This window comes from Nuphar pumila, chromosome 9 (genome assembly GCF_984573655.1).
Source record: "Nuphar pumila chromosome 9, dmNupPumi1.hap1.1, whole genome shotgun sequence".
NCBI classification, from domain to species: domain Eukaryota; kingdom Viridiplantae; phylum Streptophyta; class Magnoliopsida; order Nymphaeales; family Nymphaeaceae; genus Nuphar; species Nuphar pumila.
In genome coordinates, this window is record NC_143257.1 from 124,402,197 (window position 1) to 124,424,678 (window position 22,482).

At 40.5% G+C, this 22,482-nt stretch overlaps 1 protein-coding gene across 1 annotated transcript; it reads left to right on the forward strand.

Annotated features, from left to right (window-relative positions):
* Positions 1 to 6,718: 6,718 nt before the first annotated feature.
* Positions 6,719 to 14,948, forward strand: LOC149829266 (sulfate transporter 3.1-like). The gene is made up of 12 exons (XM_090017328.1): positions 6,719 to 7,074; positions 7,232 to 7,439; positions 7,569 to 7,740; positions 7,968 to 8,033; positions 9,336 to 9,449; positions 10,694 to 10,810; positions 12,294 to 12,420; positions 13,057 to 13,343; positions 13,573 to 13,763; positions 13,856 to 13,941; positions 14,058 to 14,134; positions 14,391 to 14,948. The coding sequence occupies exons 1-12, from the start codon at positions 6,765 to 6,767 to the stop codon at positions 14,589 to 14,591; spliced, it is 1,956 nt and encodes a 651-aa protein (XP_089873454.1). The 5' UTR covers positions 6,719 to 6,764; the 3' UTR covers positions 14,592 to 14,948.
* The last annotated feature ends 7,534 nt before the right edge of the window (positions 14,949 to 22,482 follow it).

Sequence of the window (22,482 nt, forward strand, 5' to 3'; positions counted from 1 at the left end):
TAAACAGTTTAGCGACGGATTAAAGACAGATAGATTTCATCGCAGAATTTTCGACGCTAAGTAGAAACAGAACTTATCCGTCGCTACTTTCGTCGCTAATTTGCGATGGGTTAGAGACGGACATGATCCGTCGCAAGTCCTTTGCTATTTTAAATTAGCGATGGATATTATTCGTCGCTAATCCGTCGCTAAATTTTAAAAAAAAATTAAAAAAAATATTACTTCCTGCCAGCGCGTTCTCCAACAGGGAACACTTTTTTTTACACAGAACCGTCGTCCCACCACCACCACCTCCCTCTCTTCTGACAACCGCGCCCTCCTCTCCCTCCTCCCAACGGCCCAACTCTCTGTCACCTCCCTCAACATCCCCTCCACCTTCCTCAACTCCCCCCATTGCTCACCTCTCTCTAGCTCCTCAACCTCTCCGCCACCAACCTCTCTGGCACCATCCCCCTCAAACTCGATGACCTCCCTTCCCTCCGCCTCCTTGACCTCAGCTCCAACACCGTCCTCGGCCCCATCCCTTCTCAACTCGGCCACTTGGCCTCCCTCCAGATCCTCCTCCTAAACTCCAGCCGCCTCTCTGGTCCCATTCCCTCCGAATTAGGCAACCTCTCCCACATTCGCATCCTCTATGATGCCCATAATGCTTGTTCGTCGACCTGAAACCATAACCCTCACAAAATTGTTAGGCTGAAAATGGAAAATCATGCTTGAAAAACAAAAAACACTTACCAGACCAAAGAGGTCGGGTCGGCCTTGTCCTTCAGCACCGATAGGCGACTTCGACTCCTCTTCTGCCTCGCGTTCCTCCGCCACAAAGTTGTCCTTGTTCGAGAAGTCAAGGATGACCTTTGGTCCGGTAAGTGAAACAATTTAAATATCAATTGGATTAAATTTCGAAGGGGTGGGGGGGGGGGGATTTCGTGCCCCAGGTGGGACGGTTTAAATCGAAAATTAGCAACGGAATTAGCGAGGGAATTTTTTCGTTGCTAATCCATTGCTAATTAGCGATGGAAAAATTCCTTTGCTAATTCTGTCGCTAATTAACATTTTTTTTAGAGTTTTGGCGATGGAAAAATTTTGTCGCTAGCTAATCCATCACTAATTTGCGATGAATTTAGCGAGAGAAATATTTCCGCCGCTAATTTTGCAAATATTTTGGATGTTAGCGACAGATAGTTTTCTCTCGCTAATCTGTCACAAATTTACGACGAAAAAAATTCGTCCCAAATTTTCGTCGCTAATTAACATTTTTCTTGTAGCGTTAGTGGGCAAGAGAAGCGGCTGATCAAGGGTTTTAGCTACTTGAAGTCAGGGGTGAACACGAGCCAAACTTAGGCGGCTCAAAAAGCTAGGCTCGAATTGAGTCGAGCTTGAAAAGTTATGTACAAACTCAGCTCAAGTTTGAGTCTGGCTTGGCTCGGCTCGCCTGGAGCCGCATTAACTTACATTTTAAAAAAAAAAACAATTGCATAGAGGGCAGGATTTGAATGCAAGATCTCACGCATACACAATATACACGTTACCCACTTAGCTGAAAGCAGGATTTTATGATAAAAACAATACATATCCCAAAATTAATCGCCATATGATACAATTACCCAAGCTTAATTGGGCGAATCTAGCTTGAATGCCTGATCAAGTTCGGATCGTTTATGTACTCGGGCGAGTCCGATTCGGATTTAAACGAGTCAAGCCTGAGCTCCAGCTCGAGCTCGGCTGGTTGTGCACCCCTACTTGAAGGTAGGTCATATGGCAAGACATGAATCTCGTCCTGATGCCACCACCGGATATTCTCTCGATAAATATTAAAAAAGATGTCTTAAAATAGCAAGTCAATAGAAGTACGCATCCTAGCTCCAACCACTTGGATAATTGATCACACAAAGTCGCTTTCTTGAGTAAGACAACATAACCTACAAGACAACATAGATTTGTGGGTATCGACACATAGTATCGGCACAATTTCGATCGATACTCTACACTCTGAATCAGTTATTTTTTAAATAAATGCCCAATTTTTTATCATTATTATTATAATACTATTTTAATCGTTTAACACTTGTCATGTTATGGTCGACACATAATATATTATTATTATTTTCTGGCTGATACATAGTGATTCAGCTGAGTATCGGCGATACAGCTAAATCAGTGTGGCCCATTAACGATTCAGGGCTGATACCGATACTGACAACATTGCTTTTTGCTGTGTCCGTTTCCATTCCTTATGGTTGACTAGGTCCCTAATGATCAGCCAGAAGAGACTAGCCGAATATTTTTATAAAAAGAAAACACTGAATCCTACTTGAATTCAATATCCTAACGTATTGGGCTCTGTTTGCAAGCTGGCTGCTGAAGATTTGCGTTTACATTTGGCCCAACTACTACTTTACTTTTCCTGGCTTCGGCAAGGGTTATTTGGTCATAAAAAAAAACCATCAGTCACAAATTTCATTATTGGGAGTTTGTCTGGCAAGAAAAACCTTACAATAGATTTAAAAAATGTTTTTATGAGAAAGATCTTGGAAATTCATCACTATATCTGAATTTTAAAAATATATAAAGACATTAAAAATATAGAAATATATAATAATATAAATATCACGTCAATAACAGGACGAATTGTAGTAAAGTACTTGATTTCAAAATAGGTGAAACTTAAGCAATACTATGTTTTTGAGATTATACTGGATTTTGAAAATATCATGATAAGAAAAGTGGCCGATATTTGTGATTATGGTAATTATACTATCTCTTGGTGGTAGGGCTGGGTGGCTCGGTTCGTTAAGAGCCTGCTTCAAACTCGTAAAATAGGCTCGGGAGCTGAATATGAACGATAGGTACCAGCTCGGCTCCAGTGGACTCGTATATAAGCTCCTAAGGTAGAAAGAAATATGTTTTAGATATATTTTACATCTATTTTTTTTAATCCAATTTCTTCCAGCTCCAATACAGTGTACTTTTCATAGAAAAAAACATGCTGAAATGTTGAACAATTATGAGTTCGATTCTTGCACTCCATTCCATTCATGACCTTGCCTAATTGTCTGCATTAATAGAAAGACAACAAGGGTAGCTCAATTATTAAGTTTGAAGATTATTCTGTTCTATTTACATGATTAGCTGTATGCAATACATCCTGTCTACAGCACATCACATCTAAGGACCTTGGACAGAGAGCTATCTAACCAACCTGGAATACCATCTATCATTAAAGATGAATTGTACATAGATATTCTTCCAAAGCCTATTGCATGATAACATCTTAGCCATTCATCCTATAGCCAGCGATGCTGTTCATCCAGAGTGTGAAGGCCCATCCATAGGAGGGAGGATCAGGTGCAATGTAATTGCACACTTTTAGTGTGCTGCTGCACCTATCACCCACCATCTGCTGTGTTGGGTCTTACAGCTACATGCTGTATCTTGCAGATGGTGGGTGATATGGTGCAGCAGCACACTAAAAAAAGTTCAATCACATTGCACCTGATCCTCCCTCATCCATTGGAGGTGCATTCACTTGCAAGGTTTTGGGTGTCATTCATCTTGATGATGGATGGTATCTGAGGTTTTTTGAACAGTTTTCCATCAAAGATATCTTGAACCTGATCCGCTTATCTATGTCATGCTATCACGTCATATTGGAGATATGGGTCAAAACTTTTCAAGTTGAAGCTCGCCGTGTTTGACTCCCTTTCACATCAGAGTTTGAATTGTTTTCCTCTTTCCTTGTTATGATTTCATCCCATAATAGACCTTTTGTCCCTACCCTAAATTCTCATAATAGAGGGATCGCTTTCATCTAGTATATTTTTTCCTTTTTTGGCCAGACTACACATTAGGGGCCTACAGTTGGTATAACCTTTGAAGTCCTCCCTACGTTCAAGAATACATGTAGAGGGAAAATGAAGTTAATTGTGCTTTTCCAATGAACTATCCACGAACTTGAGCCTTTTGGATATTGATCAAGATGTCATCCGCCTAGGTCGCCTGAGTGGTAGCAGGTCTTGGAAGAAAGTGCTGACCCCTTCATCCCAGGTTCGAATCTTACCTGGTGTGCAGTGCCTTTCACTGACATGTCTGAATCATTGGCCTATTGCTATAGCTATATAGGATAAAAATATGTGATATATATATTTTGAATTTTAAAGTTAGTACTTTTGCTTTTATCCTTAGCATTTTTTTTATTTCAACTTATATATAATGTCATTATCCTTACAACGTAAATGATGAGATCTAATTAATCTCAATAAACTCGTATCAATTTCATTAAAAACTCCCTGGGTGGCCAGAGTGACAGGGAGCTTGGGGAGAAGGTGCTCACCCATTCGTATCCCTGGTTCGACTCCTAGAGGGAGCACTGGTGCTTTTAACTAGTGGGCTACATAAGGGCTTGGGTGTTAGTGACCTCACCTCCTGGAGTTTACCTCGTGAGGGGCAAGCCCATTAAGTAACCCAGTTCTCGATGAGGAGACCTCACCGTTAAAAAAACAGAACTGATGCATTCTGGTGACACACCCTCTTTATGATAGAGTATATATATCTAAACTTTTTAGACGAAAGACCTAGTCCTCATTTAAAGTATAATTAGGGTTGCGCAATGAGCTGAGCTAGCTTGAGCTTGACTCGTTTAAACCCAGCTTGAACTCATTCGAGTAAGTAAAAGAGCCGGGTTTGAACAAAAGCTCAGGCTTATTAAACATAAACTAGCTGAGCTTGATCAATCATCCTAACTCGATTAAGCTTGATTAATGCAATCATATAATGAGTAATCTTAGGATATGTGTAAATTTTGTTGAATAATTGAGATAAAAGTAGTTGTAGAGTGTTGGACGTTTGTGCATGAGGTGAGTGGTTCAAATCTCATACACTTAACTAAAAAAAATCTAAATGAAATCAACTCAGCTCGAGCCAAGCTGAGCCAATCAAGAGCTTGACTTGAGCCGGGTTTGTACACAATGTGTTCAAGCTAAATCCTAAATCTGCTAGAGGAGATAAGTACTGGCAATGTAGGTCGCCGTGTGTATATTAGACCCCGTTTGCAATCTAGGAACTAGGATAGGAGTTAATGTATTTGGCAAAAAGTTGTTTCAACACCGTGGCTGTTTTTAGCTAAACTAGTAACTGGAATGGGAGTATGGCTGATAAACGAACAGAGCAGCTCGTGACTCAGATCAATTTGTCTCATCACAAACTTGTTTGTGACCGGTTCGTATAGTTGGTGAGCCGAGCCATACGCGCTCGTTTAGCTTAAACGAGTCGAGCCCGAACACAAGGTGTTCAGCTTGGGTCATCTCAATTGTGCTCATATAGATAACTTATATATATTTGTATAGATAATATATATTTTTTGTAATATATAAAGGAAGAATGCATAAAATATATATATATAAAAGAATGGAATGAAAAATATATACATAAAATAAAGACTATTAAGTTTTATTTATAAAAATTATATATATTTTCAAGTATAATATATTAAAATATATAAATAATATATAAATAACATAAAATATTTTTACATGAGTCAGCTCATGTTCGGCTCGGCTTGGCTAAACGCAAACAAGAGCTGAGCCGAGCTCAATCCACTAGTAAATGAGCCGAACCGGAACATGCCTTGTTCGGTGCATTTGGAAAGGAAAGTGACATTGTATTTACAGTAAAGCATAGAAAATGACAGCTCAAATCCAGGATTTGGCAGCTGCCATTTTCTGAAATGTCACTTCCCATCCCAGCTGCTAGTTTCCAAACAGGGCCTCAGTATGCGAGCTGGCAATTCTGGTGGCAAAGTGCACTCTTCATTGAGATCAAGATCTAAGTTGGAAAAGAATCCGCGTGCTTTAAGGTAGGGTCAGGATTCGGTTCGGACGTCAGTATTATTGAATCCTACTTTTCAATAAATTTTTTTTTTAAATATCTGGATATTGTCGACATCTTGCACATTACGTATTGCTGTGTTTATATTTGAAGTAAGTAGCTGATAATTTTGAGATAGTAAAGTGTGCCCCCCTCCACCACTGAAGTCCAGAAATCCAGATATTCACAAGCAACCATTTGCATGACGTCGAATGGACGAATGCAATTGACAGTATCATCCAGGGTAGGTCGACTTATATATATATCCCAGTATAGTTCCAAACAGGTGCCGGGTCAAACCAGTGTTTATAATCCTTCCGACTTCTGTGTTGGACCCCCACCACAGATCCAATCCAATGTCCAGGTCTTATGGAGAGTAGATCGGATCGAGCCCGAACCAGTGAGGCACCTGCACCAACTCGGCCTATTTAGTGCCGCAGTTGACCGCAGGATTGACGGGTGTGACCGAGCCCACTTGATGAGTTTCAGGACTTCACTGTGGCCACGAACGTCAATCAAGTGAGGCAGAAACAACCCGATCCGATCCATTTGACCCGGCCCGGACCATCTCAACAAAAAACTCCGCAGTCTTACGAAACCAATTTCTCAGGAAGGATTCTTCACCGATGGCCCCGACGGTGCCACGCTTCGTCTACTTAGACTCAAGACCCCTGAAAGAGACACTGGTCTTTCCACCGGGCCCCACTAGGTGGCTAAAAAAGGAACAGCTCAATTGCGACGCACACGTATACAACAAGTGGGACCCACCCACCACGCAGCGAGGCAAGACGCTCACGTCCTCTCCGCCTATATATCTATCGACCGCATCTCCTCCTCCTTACCACTGCCGCAACCACCACCACCACTACCGGAAAATTTTTGAGTTGTGAATTTCCAGCGGAATGACGAATAAGGACCGCGTGCACCGGGTGTCGGTGCCACTTCCGGAGCCGTTCTTTCCGACGCTTGCGACGTCGCTGAAGGAGACGTTCTTCCCGGACGACCCACTCCGGCGGTTCAAGGGGCAGCCGTCCCGGAGGAAGGCCATACTGGCGTTGCAGTACCTGTTCCCCATACTCGAGTGGGGCCCTCGGTATACTGTGGAGTTCCTGAAGTCGGACCTCGTAGCGGGGATCACCATCGCCAGCCTCGCCATTCCCCAAGGCATCAGCTACGCTAAGCTCGCCAACCTCCCGCCGATCTACGGCCTTTGTGGGTTCCTTTCTCCTTCGTCATCATCATCATTCTAATTATCATCATCGCTTATAATAATGTGGAGAAAATGATTGGTTGTGTGACATGTGTCTATCTTTTTCTTTCTCCTTTGCCGGGGAATTTGGGTGTGACTTTTGGTTGGTTGTGGGATCAGACTCGAGCTTCGTGCCACCGTTGGTATACGCGATGATGGGGAGCTCGAGGGATGTCGCGGTGGGGACGGTGGCGGTAGTTTCGCTGCTGATGGCAGCGATGCTGGGGAGGGAGGTGCCTGCAGCGGCGCACCCGGCTCTCTACGTGCAATTGTGCTTCACCTCCACCTTCTTCGCCGGAGTTTTCATGGCCGCCCTCGGAATCCTCAGGTCAGTCTCTTTCAGAGAGAGAGAGAGAGAGAGAGATGCATTTGAGGTTGGTATGAGTGAAGCAGTATCTGCCAAGTATTTGCTTTTCTTCTCACACGATATTGGCTTCCTTGTCATGACACTTCACAGGCTGGGATTCATAGTGGATTTCCTGTCGCATGCGACCATCGTGGGGTTCATGGCAGGAGCTGCGACGGTGGTGTGCTTGCAGCAGCTGAAGGGCATCTTCGGCCTCGAGCACTTCACCAACGAAACCGACCTCATGGACGTCATGCACTCCATCTTCTCCCAGACTCACCAGGTAAATCTCTCTCTCTCTCTCTCTCTCTCTCTCTCTCTCTCTCTCTCTCTCTCTCTCTCTCTCTCTCTCTCCGAGAAAAGTGGACTCATGATGGTAGGTGCGCACAAAGGGTTAATTTTGCGTGCGCTTTTCTGCTTGTGTGTTGGTATTTCCTGATCAAAAGTCATGTCATTGTCGATGAATAATAATTGAAGTTGTGTGCTTTTTTGTTTTAATTTTTTTTGCAGTGGAGATGGCAGAGTGCCGCAATCGGTTGTTGCTTCCTCTCTTTCCTCCTCCTCGCTCGCTTGTTTGTAAGTTTCTCCAAATGAAAGAAAACAAAAACATTTGGCCACAGTGTCCATTTCATCACTTGTTAATTTCATGATTCATGGGGCTGGTTCCTCCTACTTGGGTAGTATGGTGTGGACAGTCTTAAATTTCTAATTTTTTTCATTTATCAATTCTTTTCAAAAAAATCCTTCAATTTTTTTTTTTTATAAATTCTGAAGCTTTATAAAATCATATTTATCATTAGAATACAATCCAATGGAAGTTTCCTAGAAAATGAATCATACTGAACACATCTATGGGGTCTGATTTGCAAAATATAGTTTGAAGTATTGAAAATTAACACTGTCCACCATATGAACAGTAGAAGGAATCAATTCCTATATGTGTAATATGAAAAAAATGTGTTTCATGTATAAACAACCATTTTTTTTTTACATGAGTCAGCTCATGTTTGGCTCATCTCATTTAGATAGGAACTGAGGTCAAGCTCGACTAAACAAGCACAAGCTAGGTCACGAGCTTAGTTCACTGGTGACCAAGCCGAGCCCGAACATGCTTGTTCGGTTTGTTGATCCAATCTACGTTAGCAATAATATAGCATGACGGTCTTTATCAACATATTGAGTAATTTGTTTTTTCTTTTGATGATGTTTTAAAATGTTTTTTATAAAGATTAGTCAAAATGTCTACTTTGAAGTTTCAACGTTGAGAAGAGATTGGTCATATTCAATATCACCAAGTTTTTTACGTTATTGTATTCAAACCAGGTACGACTCTTCGTCTTTCTTTCTTTTTTTTAATCTCTCAAAGAGGTCACATCTAGAAAGTGTGTTGCACCCGTCAAGCGGGAACCACCATGTGGCTCTTGCCGGTTAGGTCTGACCAAATTTTAGTGATATTGAATATGACATGATCACCTCATTGCAAATATTCTCCTTTTTTGGATTTTTCAAGTGTTTTTTTTTGGGGGGGGAAATAAGCATCATAACAAGGGGGGAGTAGTTCTACCAACTAACAGAGATGAGATCGTTTGATGTCTACTTCATCACCTCTGCCAAAATTTCGTAATACATAGCAAAATTTGTCCCCATCCACTTTAAAACACTCTGATTGAATGGTGTTTTTTATCAAATTCATTTGATTTTTTGGATCAAGTTTGTTTGGCACATCATGATATAACATTAGCCAGGGTGGTTCTACCAACCAACAATAGAGAATATGACCATCTTTGCTTTTCGTTTGTTTTATTTTCCTGTTGTTGAAAAAAGTAAAATGTTGATGGGTGATGGACACTAACCCTTTGTCATCGTTCTTTTGGATAGAGCAAGAGGCGACCCAGGTTCTTTTGGATATCGGCTGCGGCTCCACTGACCTCGGTCATACTTGGGACTGCCCTCGTTTACCTTACCCACGCTGACAAACACGGAGTCCAAGTGGTGAGTGGCTTAGAGAGAGAGAGAGAGAGAGAGAGAGATTTTGAAAATCTCTTCATTTTATCGCAAGATTTTAACGAATACGTGATATTTTTAAAATCTCAGCTCAGTTCGTTATGCCGTTTCCGTCACCTATTTTAAAGATCAATGTCTTGTTTTTATCGCGATATTACTAATGCAATATTTCTATTTTTATATGTATTTATATCTTATAGCTTTTTAAAAAGTTACGCGTGCTCATTCTTTCTCAACATAATTGTAGAAAAATCAAATTGTTTAGATTTATGATGAGATTTTCGTTTGGTGGTACGAAAATGCCCTTGAGATGAGACCAAAAGAACTACTCATGTGATGTTCCGTACCACATAATGAGGGTGGATATTGGAAATATCACTATCGATGGTGATTTTGAATATCACCTGTTCTCAATCCCGATAATGAGACTCCTGGCTGACTGTGGATGAAAAGCAAGGTGGAGAGATCTGGTCATGACTCATAGTAAGTATAACCTGGGGTCATATTCAATCTCCACCGCACATCTCACTTGGGAACTGGCACCCCAATTGGAAACCTATGTCGGTTGTGTCCCCGGTGATACGAGTGGACATGCTGACTCGGACACTGACACATACGGAGTTATTTTCATATTTTATTGTATTTTAATTTTATTCCAATAAAAAGTCATTTTAATGTAAAATATTTAAAAATAGTTTTTCACTAATTAAAACTTCACGTGTCCTCGTATCCTATTTTTTGAAAAAGATTTCGAACGAGTCGAATCCGAATCTCGAGGGCCAACGCACATCCCCATAAAGTTAGATGTGCGGTGGGGAACTTATTCAAATGACCTGATCCACTCACCTGACTGCAGGACACCTGTCCAATTCAGATTGTCAGTTCCGGTCACTCTCCCACAAAGAGGATGACCGATCAGGTGCAATCACATTGCACGCCTTTGTGTGCTTCTGCACCTGATCTGCCCTTCATCTTCTTTTGGGCTCGACAGGTGACAGGGCTAGAGAGATGGAGGGCAGTCAGGTGTAGCGCCACATTTAAAGTGTGCAATGTGATTTTGAGAGAGAGGATCGGGTGCTATCACATGGCATACTTTTAGTGTGCCGCTGCACCTGGTCACCCTCCATCATTTCTTGGGCACACTAAAAAGTGTGCCATGTGATGGAACCTTCTGTTTGAGAGAGAGAGAGAGAGAGTTAATTGTCTTAATGTTGGCATTTGGTTGGTTGCAGATTGGGCACTTGAAGAAGGGAGTGAACCCACCGTCACTGACTGAGTTAACCTTCTCGGCTCAATACTTGGTGCTCGCCGTTAAGACCGGCATCATCACCGGCATCATCGCCCTCGCTGTAAGCCTTCCTTCCTTTTAAGAAACTACTGTTTTTACACAATGAAACAGGATAATCTTGAAAATTCGCAGGATGAAATCCCGACTTGTCCTATTTTATCTAGATAAGTACATTCTTCCAAATTAACCCATAGGGGTGTAAGCGTTTTGGATTCGGTTGAGGCATGGATGAATACTGAACTAGGATTGCAAAGGGACCCACTATAGGCTGGTTCGTACCTGATCCGAATTTAAACAATGTCCAAATTGAATTCTATCAAATGAGCTGAGATTAGGGGTGGCAATTTCTGACACGACCCGCCAACCCGCCTCTTAGGCGGGTTCGGGTTGGGCTTAAGCCAACCCGTTTAATAAACAGGTTGACCCGCGTAACCCGTTTATTAAACAGGTCGGGTTCGGGTTGGGGGTATGTCAACCCGCCAACCCGGCTGACCCGTTTAATAAACGGGTTAGGCGGGTGGGTCAACCCGCCAACCCGTCTGCCCGACCCGTCAACCCGCCAACCCGACCCGCGAACCTGAAAACCCGTTTACCCGACCCAACCCATTTATTAAATGGGTTGGCGGGTTGTGTCGGGTTACCCGTTTATTAAACAGGTCGGGTTCGTGTTTGCCACAGCTGACCCGTTTAATAAACGGGTTGGGTTCGGGTTGAGGTATGCTGACCCGCCAACCCGACCCGATTGCCACCCCTAGCTGAGATGACGTAGTCATCCCCAACAACACACCCATTGGTCATACCCACCCTGGGCTTTCATTGTTGAAACTTGTTTTAATTAAACCTGACACCGTAAATGGATCCAGCATGATCAATTTAATAGGGGAATCAACCCTTGGATTGTATTTTCTCGAAGAAAAAAATATGATTTTTTAAATAATTTTTTTTATATATTTTTACAGCTGTCCATTGCTTAATCATTGGAATCCTGTACACTGATCAGATTCTGGCAATTCAAATACGGATCTTAATCGAATAGACGATGCAGATTACATCTATAGGGTCCGATTTTATCAATACAAATTGCAACAATGAAATCCCAGGGTAGGTATGACGATAGGATATGACATTAGAGGTGATTGGATCGATCGTGTTTCGGCATTCCCATGTGGTGTTCCGTGCTGATCAGATCAAAGTTCTCATTTAACTAAGCAACAGAACCAATCCCAAATAAGATCCAATGAAGTTGTGTTGAATCTGGGTCTTAATATATGCTAATACTGGCTCTTAAACAAAACGCTACAAGAAGATTTTTTTTTAGTCGTTATATGAATCCAAAACTAGAAAGATTATATGAATCCAAATTCAAATCTTACTTTAAGACCAAAATAAAAAAATAAAGTGTTGGATTCAGCTCAGTCCAACCAAACCCCATCATCCATCTGCCACCCTTATTTATTACCAAGTATCGACCTTCATCACTTTCATTGCTAATTATTTTAAGAAAGCAGGTTAAAATTATAGTTCATTGCTTTCATTATTTACAGGAAGGAATTGCTGTTGGCAGAAGCTTTGCCATGTTTAAGAACTATCACATAGATGGTAATAAAGAGATGATAGCTTTTGGAATGATGAACATTGTTGGGTCATGCACCTCATGCTATATTACCTCAGGTAATCATCTCTCTCTCTCTCTCTCTCTCTCTCTCTCTCTCTCTCTCTCTCTGGGTTTATCTAGCATCAAACTAATGATATTAAATTTAACAACATTCAACAGATTGAAATGATCAAGATACCCTTTCATATCAATTTTTTAAGAAAATGCATAGTAGTAGCCTTTTGATGCCAAAAACCGCATTTTTTACTTTTTTAATTTAAATTACTACAGTATGCCTTGTTACTTTCTTTAAAGATGTGTTAAGTCTTTTGAAGTTTTTTGCACAAAAGATTCACTCTACTAGTGAATAACTATGCATTTTAAAAATGTCATTGTTCTTTTAAGAGTACCTTAATCATTTCAATTAGTTGAACCCTGCTTTCCAAGTCTGTTAAGGGGAACAGTTACTGATGTCCACTAAAAGTTGCACACACACATCCACAGAGGCCAATTAGTTTCTTTGTCATATCATATAACCATCTCTGTCTCAATAAAAATTGAAGCTTGAATTAATTGTTCAAGGTAATCGCACCCGGCACTTTTCTATTAATCCCCATTTATCTATTAATGTTTTTAATTTGTCTTCTTAGTTCCAATATCTAATCATGTGTCAAATAAGTCATTCTATAACATTTTTTTTAAACCATTTTCAGGGCCATTTTCGCGCTCCGCTGTAAACGTCAATGCTGGTTGCAAGACTGCAATGTCTAATATTGTGATGGCTACTGCTGTCATGATAACACTCCTCTTACTGACCCCTTTGTTCCATTACACTCCCTTTGTTGTTCTCTCCGCAATCATCATTTCTGCCATGCTTGGTCTCATTGACTATGAAGCTGCCATCCATCTCTGGAAGGTTGACAAAGTCGATTTCTGTGTTTGCATGGCTGCCTTCCTCGGCGTCGTCTTCCACAGCGTAGAGATTGGACTTATCATTGCTGTAAGTTGCTTACCTTCTCACTTAGATCTTCATGGTGCTTGTTTCTTGGATGTGCATTCATTCTCGTACATGATGCACAAACTTGATCGTGAATGTGAATGATCATAAGAAACGGATATAGGCATTAGGAGGTATATTCATGGTCTAGTTACGATCTTGTAGATGATCTACTACTTAATCTCAACACAAAACGTACTTGATGATGATGATACTGTTGTTACTTTGGCAGGTTGCCATCTCTGTGCTTAGACTTGTATTCTTCATCGCTAGGCCTCAAACTTCAGTTCTTGGCAATATCCCGAACTCTGGAACCTTCCGGAACATTAGGCAATACCCAGTTGCCACGCGAGTTCCTGGGGTCCTTGTCCTCCATATTGATTCACCAATCTACTTTGCAAATTCTGGCTACCTGAGAGAGAGGTTAGTCTCCTTCCCATCTCTATACTCTTATACGCTATGTAACATTACAAAAAAATTCCTAAATTGAGCTTTTCTGCTCCCTGTTCATTTAGAATCTTAAGGTGGATCGATGAGGAAGAAGATAGGCTTAACGCTTCTGGTGAGAACTGCCTTGGATACGTGATCCTTGACATGACTGGTAAGACTTTTTTTCACATGTTTGAACTTGTCATGTGTCGTGCCAAGTACCTTAGACACTAAACCTTATATGACTGCTCCTGTGACAGCTAACTTTGTGTGTGAATATTGTTACAGCCATAGGGTGCATTGACACTAGTGGGATAAGCTTGCTAGAAGAGACCAAGAGGAACATTGAAAGGAGGGGATTGAAGGTAACCAAGCATATAAAACTGTCTCTTGTGCTAACATTATCAGATTGTTTCAAGTTTTAGCATTCCCCAACTTGCACAATACAATTAACAGAAGAAAAAAAGAAGGCACTGCTAAGTTATCTTAGTGTAAACAAATCCTTCTTGCTAATTTGCTGGGGTAAATCAATTATCTTGTGATAAGAGCATTTGATAAGCTAAATAATTTTTCTTGACATTAGATAATAAATAAGATAAATCTATCTTGTACATTATGCAGCTTGCATTGGCCAACCCTGGAACCGATGTAATGGTGAAATTGGGGAAGTCAAAATTTGTAGAGGCTCTCGGCGAAGAATGGATATTTCTCACAGTTGAAGAAGCTGTCAATGCCTGCAATTTCATGCTTCACACTTGCAAACCATCAGAAACCATGAAAGCAACCATCATCAACATTCGGAATACTCATGCCAGTGTCTAATAGCGCAAGCCATTACTCTTTTTTGGAAGAAAGAAGCTTTTGAATGTAAAGCGTGTTACCAGACTGCAACAGTACCAATTCTTTCTCATTGATTCGGTGAGGGCCGTTACCCACACTTTTGTTGGACGTGTGGAATCAGATATATTTTTGCCAATGAAACTGTATTGTAGATAGGTAATGCAAATTTGCCCAGTTTTGCATAAAGATTTTGGTGCTTATTACCTTAGTGTTCACTCTTTTTTATTCCAATGAAATTTGGCCAACCACAGCCCACTCATGTATAGGAATAATGTATAATTCAAAATTTTAAAGCAGTATAATGAAGCCGACAAAGGCAATCTAAATCTGTAAAAATAAGGTAAGAGTAACATATCTTGTGTGAAGTTCCAATTCCCTCTCATGACTCTTCACAACAGACGAAAGCATTGACCTAAGATATTTTGGACCAGCTGAGATGAGAAGTCATGGAGAAGGCACATCGAAAATGGCCTGACCGAGCGTTTGATTGGATTGGAAAGAACAGGGCCATTCTCTAGCGTTTAAGTACGCTACATCACTGCTGTTTTTCTGTTCTATATATTTTTCTGATGAATGGCTGATGGTGTGATATCTCATCACACCTCGCTCTTGGCGACTATTTTTACTGTCTTGCTGGTGGATAGTCATTGACCATGTATCTGATTTTTTACTGTTAATGATATTTTCTGTCAAAAAGAATTGAATTATTCTCATATAAGGTTTTCTGTTGAACACAATTTGAATTGAGATTTAATATGAATACACCAAACCACTACTCGAGAGATTTAGCCTCAGCTTCACTATAAAAGTGATCACATCATCATCAAATCCCTAAGCCTATTCCGAAGGGAAACGTTAATGAGTAAATAAAACAACCAGTTTACAACAGAGCAAGTGGCTACACGTGCACTGTCACTCTCTCTCTCTCTCTCTCACAGACGTTTCATTTCCTAAAGACCGTCATAATACATATCCCCTAACTGGAATATAATGGGTAACACAGTGGCTCAGTGTGAAGCACTCTGTTTTTTGTACCATGCTCGTGGCAGACAAGAAAAACAATCAAAGAGAAAAACATGCACTCAAACTCTTGCAACTTTCATGCATATGATACCCTCTAGAGATAAAAATCATAGGGATGCAAAACTCTTGGATGGCTGGGCGTTAAGACTAGCAAATGAGGCAATGGAGGCGTGTATGTTTGCTATCTGGCAGAGCTCCTTCCTTAAATAAAAAGCAGAAAAACCAGACTAACAGCAGTAGGCAGAATGTCGACAAATTATCTGAAGAGATGTGGAACAGAATGAGCATCCAAATCCAATGCCTCTGGATTGCTATGATAACCGTGCGAAAGGACAAACACAATGGCGATCAGTAGATAAAAAAAAATATCCAGCAAACAAGCATAACGTGTCACATGTGCATGAACGAATGCATATAATTTGACAGGAACATGCTCAACAAAAGTACTAAAAAAATAACTTCATTAATTTGTCAGGAATTTCTCAAAGGCAATCATCTGAGATTCCTTTTTTTTATCTTTTTCTTTCCATTGCTTTTATCTTTTGTAAGAAGCATTACGAGCGAAAATAAAAAGAACCAACTGTAATGCTCAAAAGAGAATTTAGAAAGTACATATCTGAGACAAGATTAAAGATCCCATGAAAGGATCTTACTAAACAAGTTCATCTGTTCAAAATGTTTGATCACCATCATAACATTGTGAAATTCCCACGGCTAGTTCTTCAAGCGGCAGCTTATATATATATATATATATATATATATATATATATATATATATATATATATATATATATATATATATATATATATATATATATATATAATGGAAAACCCTCCCAAACCTCTCCATTGGTCGTTTTATTGGATTTTCGGTATTTTTTTTAAATTTTTTACCATACAGATGTGATCTATATGTTTGTTTTTATAGGAATCAGTTCTTGGAGCATATGCATGGATATGTTTTTATTGTTGGTGTTCTTCAAAACAGAATTGGAATGTAAAAGCAACAATATGCCATGGATGAAATGATACGCGGGTGCTCGACGTTCTCCTTAGCCTATCGACATCCATGATGAGCTTAGGTTGTCATGTCGATGATGAGCAGGACACTGAACCCAAAATGAAGAAAAAAGATGACACTCCTTGATTGTTCTCAACAAGCAATCTGGTCCCTTCTTATAAACTTTTAGGATAAGCTTATAGTGATTAGTTACCACTATCAGTGGTTACCCTGCATGGGCAACCCTGTAATTCCCATGAGTTGTGTTGTCCCATGATGTACTCATGTCAAATCGGTTCACATCAGGTTGAATACGATCCATATTTCAACATTTTGTCACAACCTATTGACATGAAAAAATACTTCGTCAAGGTTTTATTGTTATCTTGATTCAATTTTCATATGCGTTCAGATGTTATATTTTATCGCAAGAATGAATTATATGAATCATGGAGATGAATACTTTTTTATAAAATATCATATTTGCATAAACTACAATATAATTCATTCCCAGTGCTTTAGCATGTTAATATTACTTTTATAAATATGTTGGTCTCTAACCCATTCTATTGGTCCTTTAATATTGTTATTTTGTTATTCTCTCTAACCAAATGAGAGATATTTTATAAAGAATCAACAATGCACAAAGTCATATAGAATCAATTTAGATTCATAAATGTGATCACATATAACCATAATGTATTGTCATACATCAGGATGAATCAAACAGACTCATCCCTTATACATATTGGAAATATAATCCTAATGCTAGCCATTAGTAAAAGAAACCACCGTCATTTCTTTCATATTGATTGTATCAATACATACTAGATGATTCTCAATTCTTTATTTAAGAACAAAGTATTTAAACTCCATATATCGACACAAGGTTGAGTTTTTGTTGTTATTCAAAAAGGACACAACAGTTTCATTATCACTTAAGATCTTTAGTGTCCTCCCAATAGAGTCCACTATGCCAAGATCCATAATGAATCTTCTAATCCATATAGTCTGAGATAAAATCTTGTAAAAAATAAAAAATTGTTGCCCCAATGGCTTTCAAAAATTCTTTCACTATCCTGTAGTGAGAAGGACAGTGAGAGATGTCACCTAAAATATTTTAGTTATTCATGATTACAAAAGAACGAGACTAAAATTATTTGAGCACTCTAACTTCTCATAGGCATCTTTTTTAGCGCTCTCACTTCTTATAGACAACCTTCAGAGCGACTGTTCTATTTTCTGTATGAGTGAGAGATTAATCGCTCTATACGGGATTCATATTTAAAAGGTAAATGTAAGACCCCTTGTTATTCACCTTTTCTGAGACAAACATAATTGAGTCATTATCGTTCCACTTTGGTGAAAACAATAATACTCATAGTTGTTTCATCGCTTCAATTCACAAGAAATTGACTTCAATTGGTGAAACTAGTAGATCATGTAATCAGAGGCAATTCAACACTATACCTCTGGGTATAAACATGCTTCATGGACTGATATACACATCTACTATTACATCGTATATGAATTTGAATTACAATGACCTACCTTTGGGTATAATCATTGTTTCATAAAGTCACACACAATCATAATACTAAATCTTAACACGATCTAAAGAATCCTCAATTAACACAACTGAGATCACTTTGGTGAATGCATAAGTCAGTTCATCGAGATCTTTTATCGCAAACATATTTGTATTATGAAGCATGCTCATGTCCACATGATAATGTATGTATATTCACGATGAAATATATATTATATCATCAAAAATATAAGTTCGTGCTTTAACTTATATGCATAAATAAATTTTGATAAAAATTCATGCTTAAATATCATGAATTTAATCATAATTCATGCTTAAATATCATGCATAACTTTAAATAATCATCAAATGTCTATAAAAGTTTTTCTTTTATGGTAATAAAAGCATGAAAAATAACAAAAGCATGCACTTTTGGGTAAAACCCTAGGTCCTAATGCTGGAACCGATCGAAAAAATGTTCTGAGCTGGTTTGAAACGGTCCCAAACATGTCAACTAAGGGCCTGAAACGGTCTTGAAACTGACAAACCAGTCTAAAACATGTACAAAAAAACTATGAACCTTTAAAACTTAATGCAAAAATCCATGTTCTTTTAGTGATTCATGCAAACAGTGTCTCTATATTCAAGAACCGATGAAAACTGATAGCAACTAATCAAAAATGGCTTAGAACCGCTCTCAAAACACCTCATATCGATCATAGAACCAATTCAAGTATAAATAGTGCATGGATCCTATTTCGGATCTGATTTGATCCAATCCAGATCCAGTTTCAATGGATCCCAGGTCGGATCCACAAGTCTGAATCCAATCTGGATCTAGACCCATAATGATTGGGTCCCAGGTTGAATCCCATGATCCAAACCAATTTGGATCCAAATATGTAACAAAATCAGGTCAGATCCGAATCCTGAAATTTGTCCAGATCCAGATCTGCAAAGAATCTGGGTCAGATTCGGATCCTAGGTCCAATTTGTCCAAATCAGACCCAGACCCGAAACCACAAATAGGTTCAGGTCAGATCTAGACCCTCAAAACCCATCCAAATCTTAACCTGGACTCGGTCCAAACATGACCCGAGTCAGATCTGGTATACATAACCCGATCCAAATCCAGACCTTGTCCAAATAGGATGAAGGTTGGATCCGATCAAGAGCCAAATCCGATCCATAATGAATTCGGGTCTGGACCAGACCTAGACCTGAAAACACAAATGGGTCCAGGTCGAATCTGATTCTCCGAGTATGGGTCTGACCCATCCACCCACTCCATAATGGATCTGGGTTTGGATCAGGTCCACCCAAGAATAGATCCAATACTCGATCTACATGGATTGGGTTTGGATCAGGCCACCTGCTGGATTTCGGGTCCAGACCCGATCCACTCGGTCCATAATGGATCCAAGTCGTGGATCGGGTCCTCCTGTGAAGCAGATCTGATACTCGATCGGCCCGGACCTGGTGGGATCGGGCCAGCCCCATTGGGTCGAGTTCCACTGTACATTGCAACAGTGGAACCCGACTGGTGTTGGGTTTTAAACCGAACGCCTTGGCTTTTCCAAAAGAAACTGAAGGGCATACACGCCCCACGTTGCCCCGAACGTCAGGCACCCACCGGCACCTGTGGTCCCGCCGGCAAAGGCCACCCCATGGCGACACTCTGCCGCCGGCGAAAGATAGGCAAAAGGTTTTTTTTTTAACATGAGCGTCGTCGGGATTGTCGTCCCCCATCGGCGGGCGGGTTCAACTGATGGCGGCGATTTCGCCGGCGACGATGACCACCTCCCCCCCGGGCGACAACAACCCTCCGCCAGCAGATGCCGGTGAAGGTAAGGGATTTTTTTTTTTGGTAGGCAGCCTCCATAAGCCACCGGTGGCCGATGCCATCGGCTGTCGGCCACTACAGCCGACGGCGATGGCCGACCGATGGTGAATGGTCACCATCAGCCACCGCCGTCCGCCGGCGACTACAGCAATGAGGGGTGCACAGCGAACATCGTTCCCTGTTCCTCACCCATCCGAAATAAATCCCACTGCCTGCGGATGAGAACTCCGGCATCCGGAGAGCAATCTTCGGCGAGCAGTCGGACCTCCACGAATAGCCAGTCCATCATCGACCCATTGTCGGTGAAGTTCCAGAGCTGCACCTTGTTCTACGCGACCACGATCACTTCCTCCTGATCAAATGCCCAGTAAACCTTCTTGATCGCCCCCGAGCCCAGCAGGTCGCTGTACCGCCCGGTCGGGTCGACCTCGACGAAGGGCTTAGCGTCTTTATCGAGCCGAATCCGGCCGCACGCAGGTTAGAACACCAAGAAATACGACGTCCTAGCCTCAGCCTCTGGCGCTGGCAGCGAGCTCTCGGTCGTGGCGGCGCCGACGATCCTCCCGATGCTGAGAGACTGCGCTGCGCTGGCGCGGAGCAGAGCTTTCGTACAGCGGGGAGCTGCTGATGCAGAGGAACCTCGACGCCCTCTCCAGCCACCTCGACGATCACATCGGGCTTTTTGACGGCGTCTACCAGGAGGATGCCCTCGCATCGCAAGCGTTCGCTCGCCCGCCCATCGGGTCTCGCAGGGTAGACATGCCCTTCTTCGTCCGCGACCTCCAGCGGCCAGTTTCAGATGTAAGGTAGGTCCGGATGGGGTTGAGTCTTGACCCCTTCTCACCTCAAACCAAAACAACGGCAACCTTTCGACGGTCGGCCTGCTTGGGCGATTGGGGATTTCGGTCTGTACCGCAAAAACGGCGACAACACCTAGGCATCGGCATGTAACCCAATGTTGGTGTCCTTTAAAACAGAATTGGAACGTAAAAGCTACCGGTAGACGCTATGAATGAAATGATACACGAGTGTTCGGCATTCTCTTAAGTCCATCGATGCTCACGATGAGCCCAAGCTGTCACGTCGATGATGCGCAAGACCTTGAACTCAATGAAGAAAAAAGATGACACCCCTTGATTATTATCATCAAGCAAGAGAAGCGTGTATTGGGTGGCTGATAGTTTGCAACAATTATCCTGTAACTCCCATGAGTTGTGCTGTCTCATGACTTACCCACATCAAATTCGGTTATATCATCATATTTCAACATTTATAAGTTTTAAAATCAACACCTACAATTTTTATAAAATTTTGAGGCTTCAAATACTATTTTTTCTATCCAAAATTCATGTGTAGATATATAGTCAATCGTGCTAAACACATCTGTATGTCAGAATTTTGAAAAAAAGCTAAAAAAAAATTGTATTGAAGTGGTTTGGGAGAGTTTCCATTGTTAAGGTTTTCATCTATATATATATATATATATATGAGAAATGAAAACCAACCCTATCTACTAAGATTTTTTTCAATATTTTTTAGAGATTTTGACCTTAAAGATGTGTTCAACATTATTGATACTAGAAATTGACACTTGATCATGCATTTTGGATGGAAAAAATGGTATTTAAAGACTCAAAAATTTATAAAAATTGTAAACCGTTGATTTGTGAAGCTATTAAAATCCATCTATGCATCGTAATCACATGATCCAAGTGTCAATTTCTAGTAAATCAATCATGTTGAACATATTTGCAAAGTCAAAATTTCTAAAACACACTAAAAATTGATAGTACCATCGGGTAGGGATGAAGTCAGGTAGCTTCCCACTACTCATATATATATAAATATATATATATATATACACAAAAAAAAAATCTAGGTGCATGATCACTTACAAACACGAAAAGTCGCCACTAATGCTATTGAACCTTTGCTTTGTTCAGCAAAACTGCACCCGTATGTTAGTAAGTGATCATGCACCTATGACTCACTATATATATGCTACTGTTGCCATAAACTACAAATGCCGCCGCTTTTTATTTATTTTTCGTTTTGTTGTTTGTTTTTCGTTGAACTACCTTACATATATGATTTACATGTTTCACTAGGATTTTATAAGAGTTCAAAAATCAATGGCTTACATTGTATGGTATTTTCCTAGGTCATAAAATCATGTTTTTTAATAAAAAAATGAGTCATGCATGAGGTCGGATTGGATCAAAACAACTTGCTGATAGGAGATCCTGAGGCGTTTGCACAAAATGGTGCCATGAGAGAGAGATTTACCTACACAATGTGAGCCCTTTTCAGTTATACTGGAAATAAACCACAATGCAGATGATTCAAACTGAACAAAGGATCCAACATCCTATCCATTTTCTTGATCCTTGTCCTTTTCAGACCTGCAAAGAACATATTTTTAACAAGAAGCTGATGTCATACATCACTACCACATCAAAACCTATTACCCAACGACTGA

What these genes read in the sequence shown, in the direction of transcription:
- LOC149829266 (XM_090017328.1), top strand. Translation starts at nt 6,765, where the DNA reads ATGACGAATAAGGACCGCGTGCACCGGGTGTCGGTGCCACTTCCGGAG. An exon ending in CCCGCCGATCTACGGCCTTT is followed by an intron (nt 7,075 to 7,231) that starts GTGGGTTCCTTT and finishes TTGTGGGATCAG; the next exon opens with ACTCGAGCTTCGTGCCACCG. An exon ending in TCCTCCTCGCTCGCTTGTTT is followed by an intron (nt 8,034 to 9,335) that starts GTAAGTTTCTCC and finishes TCTTTTGGATAG; the next exon opens with AGCAAGAGGCGACCCAGGTT.